Below are 4,791 nucleotides of genomic sequence, written 5' to 3' on the forward strand. Positions count from 1 at the left end.
AACCCTAAACCCTAAACTGGCCCTGCTTGAGGTCTCCGAATCTGTCGTAGAAACTCTTGCGAATGTCGTGGGTCAAAACCTCTTGAGCTTTTTTTAATTCCAAAAAATAATCTTCGGGAGAAAAGTTTGCTGCTTGAGGTGGATGTACACCCGAAGAGGCCACGCGGTCCGGGTGGTACTTCTTCGACACGTTCCGGTAACCCTAAGCCCCAAACCCTAAACCCTAAACCCTAAACCCTAAACCCCAAACCCTAAACCCCAAACCCTAAACCCTAGGCCCTGGGCCCTAGGCACTAAACCCTGAGGCCAGCGGCGCTGACGCAGAGGTGCTCGTGGCAGCAGCTCAACGCGCCACCAAACCCTAAACCCTAAACCCTAAACCCTAAACCCTAAACCCTAGAGGGGCAAGGCGCTGCAGCAGAGCTGCTCGCGGCTGCGGAAACCTCCGCAAACCCCAGCAGCTCAACACGCCGTCGCACCCCAAACCCTAAACCCTAAACCCTAAACCCTAAACCCTAAACCCTACCTGGAGAATATCATTTTTTGTCGCATGCACATCCACTTCCAAAATGGAGTAAAAATTATTCCGAGGAGTCGCCACAGGCAGATAGGCCAAGTACATCAAAATGGCAGTCAGAACTGAACGCAAATTAGGGTTTAGGGTTTAGGGTTTGGGGTTTGCGGCGGCGCCCGGCAGGGCCAGCGTAAAGCCTCGTGAGGAGGGTTTGCGGGTAAGTAAATGCACTGCTAGGGTTTAGGGTTTAGGGCTCGTTGCAGCAAAGAAACGCAATGTAAAAAACTCTTCTGGGGTTTAGGGTTTACAGGTAGGGTTTAGGGTTTGGTCACGGTTTAGGGTTTCTAGGGTTTGCAGCTCTGCGAGGGTTTGTGCCCTGTGCAAGCTTCAAGCTTTTAGGGTTTCTCTAGTGTTTAGAGCTATGAGGGTTTAGGGTTTAGGGTTCTCTCCTCAACGAGGCTTTAGGGTTTAGACCTTCAAGGTTTTAGGGTTTAGGGTTTTCGCCCAAACAAGGGTTTAGAGCTTCAAGGCTCTAGGGTTTAAATTCTCGCCTCAACGAGGGTTTAGGGTTTAGGGTTTAGAGCCTCAAGGCTCCGCGGTGTAAGACTTTCGCCTCAATGAGGGTTTAGGGTTTAGGGTTTAGGGTTTAGGCACCTGGAGTCCTTATATAAGCTACGAGCTTCGCCTGGCGCTGCGGCAGCAGCTGCGGCAGCTTTGGGGACAGCAGCAAAACAGCAGCAGCCCCGTAAACCACCGTTTGCTGCAGCACCTCATCTGCTGCTCCCGACATCTTGCTGCTGCTGCTGCTGCTGCTGCTCTGTCGGCGTTGCTGCTGGTGAGCTGGCGCTGCGCCTGCTGCTTCCACTGCGGCGGCCGCTGCTTGCGCTGCTGCTGCTGCTGCTGCTGCTAGTGCTGCTGCTGGTCGTGGGGCCGCTGCTGCTGCAGGCGAATCGGCTGCAGCAGCAGGAGCAAGGAGACAGTTGGTACAAGGCCTCCTGGAGGCCTCAATGCTGTTGCCTTGCTGCTGCTGCTGCTGCTGTTGCTGCTGCTGCTGCTGCTACTGCTTTGGGTTGCGAAGTACGCGGCAGGGCTCCGGGTTCATGGCTTACGGAGCAAGCCTGCTCGCGTTCCGGTTGCTGCTGCTGCTGCTGCCGCTGCTGCTGCTGCTGCTGCTGCTGCTCGGGTTGCGAGGCCGCATGCGGCGGGGTGAGCGGTTTGCTGCTAAGAGAGTAAGACAGGGGGAGACAAGGAGACAGCAGTTAGGGTTTAAAGGGTTTTAAGGGCGCTGCTGCTGCTGCTGCTGCTGCTGCTGCAGCTGCTGCAGCGGCGGTTGCGACCGCAGCAACCGACGAGGCTTCCGTGGATCGGGCTGCTGCAGCAGCAGCAGCAGCTGCTGCGGCTGCGATTGTCTTTTTAATTAGTTTTGAAATTAAATTTTATAAAAGTATTTATTTTTAAGTAAGAATAAACTGCGTCCCCCTATTGCTTCTTTCGCAGCAGCAGCAGCAGCAGCAGCAGCCTCTCAGGGCCTCACCAGCATGGCTGTGTGGGCAGCTTCTGCATCTCACCTGCTGCTGCTGCTGCTGCTGCTGCCGCTGCAGCAGCAGCTGCAGCAGAGTCGTTGCTGCTTCTGCAGTTGAACAGCAGATTTTGGGTTTGTTTGCAATCAGCGAAAAATATAAAAAAGTAATTTGCTGCTGCTTCTGCTGCTTGGGGTGTATTTACAGCTGGTGGCTCTGAGCGCAACTGATCTAGGTGCGGCTGCTGGCTGCCTCTGGGAGGGTTTGGCGGTGTCTTTTGCGGTTTTTTCTTGTTAAAACCCTTTTTTAGGGTTTATTTTCTTTTTTTAGCATTTTTTTGAGCTCAGTTGGGCCCAGGAAGAAGCCCAACAGCAGAAGTTGCTGCTCTGCTGGTGCTGCTCCTGCTGCTGCTCCGGCTGCTGCTCCCGCGGCCACAGCGACGCGTCGCACTGCTGCTGCGCCGCCTCCGCGAAGGGTTTAGGGTTTAGGGTTTAGGGTTTAGGGTTTAGGGTTTGGAACTTGCGCTCAGGTTCCACTGCAAAATGGCGGAGGCTTCGCACGAGTCGAACGGCGCCGCCGAGGGTTTGGTGGCGGACGCAGCAGCAGGCGCAGCAGCAGCAGCAGCAGCAGCAGGCGCTGCAGCCCCCGCGGGGGGGGCCCCCAACGGGGGCCCCTCCGGGGACAAGGGGCCCCCCCCTGTGGAGATTAAACTCTTTATTGGCAGAGTCCCTCAGGCCGTAGAAGAAGATTCTTTAAAACCTGTTTTTGAAGAATTCGGAGAAGTCCGAGAAGTCATAATCATTCGAGACAAGGCCACTGGCAAACACAAGAACAGCGCCTTCGTCAAGATGGGTGTGCTGCTGCTGCTGTGCTGCTGCTGCTGTGCTGCTGCTGCTGCTGCAGGGCTGCTGCTGCATTCCCGCTGCTGCAGTGCCGCTGCTGCGGCAGTGCTGCTGATGCTGCTGCTGGTGCTGCTGCTGGGGAAGTGGGAGGGGCTGGGCGGGAGGGTTCCTTGCTGAGGGGCTGCTGCTGCTGCTGCTGCTGCTGCTGCTGCTGCTGCTGCAGCTTCGATAGCAGCAGCAGACAACGCAATTCGGGCGCTGCACAACAGCAGGTCTTTGGAGTCCGCGATGGGCCCCATGACTGTCAAGTACGCCACGGGAGAAGCCGAGCGCCTGGGACTCAATCCGCAGGTAACTCCTCACTGGCTAGCTAGCTAGCTAGCTAGCTAGCTAGCTAGCTAGCTAGCTGGCTGGCTAGCTAGCTGGCTGGCTAGCTGGGTTGCTGGGCCGCTGGAGGGGTGGCTAGCTGGCTGGCTAGCGGGGTTGTTGTCTGGCTGGAAGGCCAGACCGCTAGCTAGCTGGCTGGCTAGCTAGCTAGCTAGCTAGCTGGCCCTTAGCTAGCTAGCTAGCTAGCTAGCTGGCTCTTAGCTAGCTAGCTAGCCACGTAGCCAACCGGCCCGCTATCAGGGTAGCTAGCTAGCTAGCTAGCTAGCTAGCCAGGCCACCACCCGCTGCCATAGCTAGCTAGCTAGCTCGCAGCGCAGCCAGCTAGCTAGCTAGCTGGCTGCGAAGGCTGGCTAGCTGGCCACCAGTGCAGCTAGCTAGCTAGCCAGCTAGCTAGCTAGCTGTGTGGCTAGCTGTTGCGTTCAGGCCTGCGAGCCGGGAGTGCCGCAGGCGAAGCTGTTTGTGGGGAGTTTGCCGAGGACTTTGAAGGAAGAGGAACTCAAGGCCTTTTTCCAAAACTACGGAAATGTAACCCTTTTCTAGGGTTTAGGGTTTGGGGTTTAGGGTTTGAGTGTTTGTCTTATTTAGATCTCCTTTTGTTTGAGTCTTTCTTCATTTGAATCTCTACCAAATATCTCCCTTTAAAGTGTCTCCTTTTTTTTTCATTCTGCCGCTGCTGCTGCTTGTGGGGAGGGATCTCGTGCTGCTGCTGCTGCTGCTGCTGCTGCTTGTGGGGAGGGATCTCGCGCTGCTGCTGCAGCTGCTGCTGCTGCTGCTGCTTGCATGTGTGTTGCTGCTGTTGCTTGGGTATCTGCTGCTTTTGCTGCAGCAACAGCAATTTTGTCGTTCGAACTCTGAAACTTCCGCGTTTTTCTCCTCGTCCCCCACTGCTGCTGCTGCTGCTGCTGCTGCTGCTGCTGCTGCTGCTGCAGGTGGAGGAGGTGTTTGTGATGAAAGACGGAGCCACGGGCCAGGGAAAAGGTTGTGCTTTTGTCAAAATGAGTCAAAAAGAAGCAGCTTTTTTCGCAATTAATTCTTTAAATGGAAAACATCTTTGGGAGGGATGCAACAGACCCATGGAAGTCCGCTTCGCAGAAAGCAAGGCCCAGAGGCAGCAAATGAGTCCGCTGCTGCTGCTACTGCTGCTGCTGCTGCTGCTTTTGGTGCTGCTGCTGCTTTTGACGCTGTTTCTGCTGCTGCTGCTATTGTTTTTGATGCTGTTGCTACTGCTGCTGTTTTTGATGCTGTTGCTGCTGCTGCTTTTGATGCTGCCGCTGTTGCTTCTGATGCTGCTGCTGCTGCTTTTCTTGCTGCTGCTGCATTTGCTGCTGCTGCCCCCTCGCCGCGCCGCAGCAGCAAAACCCCAATTCAGGGTGTGCCCCTTTGCTGCTGCTGCTGCTGTTGCTGCTGCTGCTGCTCAGTGGGCGGGGCGGTGGGAATGGCAATGGGGGGCATGTCTCGTGGGGGTTTGGGGGGGGCCCCCATGGGGGGCCCCCGGGGCCTGCTGGCGGGGGGGGGGCCCCCCCGGGGC

The 4,791-nt window shown here is 56.3% G+C and overlaps 2 protein-coding genes across 2 annotated transcripts; one reads left to right on the forward strand and one right to left on the reverse strand.

Annotated features, from left to right (window-relative positions):
- Nucleotides 1-10: 10 nt before the first annotated feature.
- ETH_00001145 (DnaJ domain-containing protein, putative) lies at nt 11-1,304 on the reverse strand (the record flags this gene model as incomplete). The annotated part of the gene is made up of 3 exons (XM_013374581.1): nt 11-202; nt 527-639; nt 1,169-1,304. Coding segments are annotated over 3 exons (441 nt in total), but the record flags the coding sequence as incomplete, so codon positions are not given.
- Nucleotides 1,305-2,576: 1,272 nt separating this feature from the next.
- ETH_00001150 (uncharacterized protein) lies at nt 2,577-4,382 on the forward strand (the record flags this gene model as incomplete). Its single annotated transcript, XM_013374582.1, has 4 exons — nt 2,577-2,886; nt 3,100-3,227; nt 3,687-3,788; nt 4,193-4,382. Coding segments are annotated over 4 exons (730 nt in total), but the record flags the coding sequence as incomplete, so codon positions are not given.
- Nucleotides 4,383-4,791: the final 409 nt, after the last annotated feature.

The sequence above is a fragment of the Eimeria tenella genome, genomic scaffold, assembly GCF_000499545.2.
Source record: "Eimeria tenella Houghton genomic scaffold, Eth_scaff215, whole genome shotgun sequence".
NCBI classification, from domain to species: domain Eukaryota; phylum Apicomplexa; class Conoidasida; order Eucoccidiorida; family Eimeriidae; genus Eimeria; species Eimeria tenella.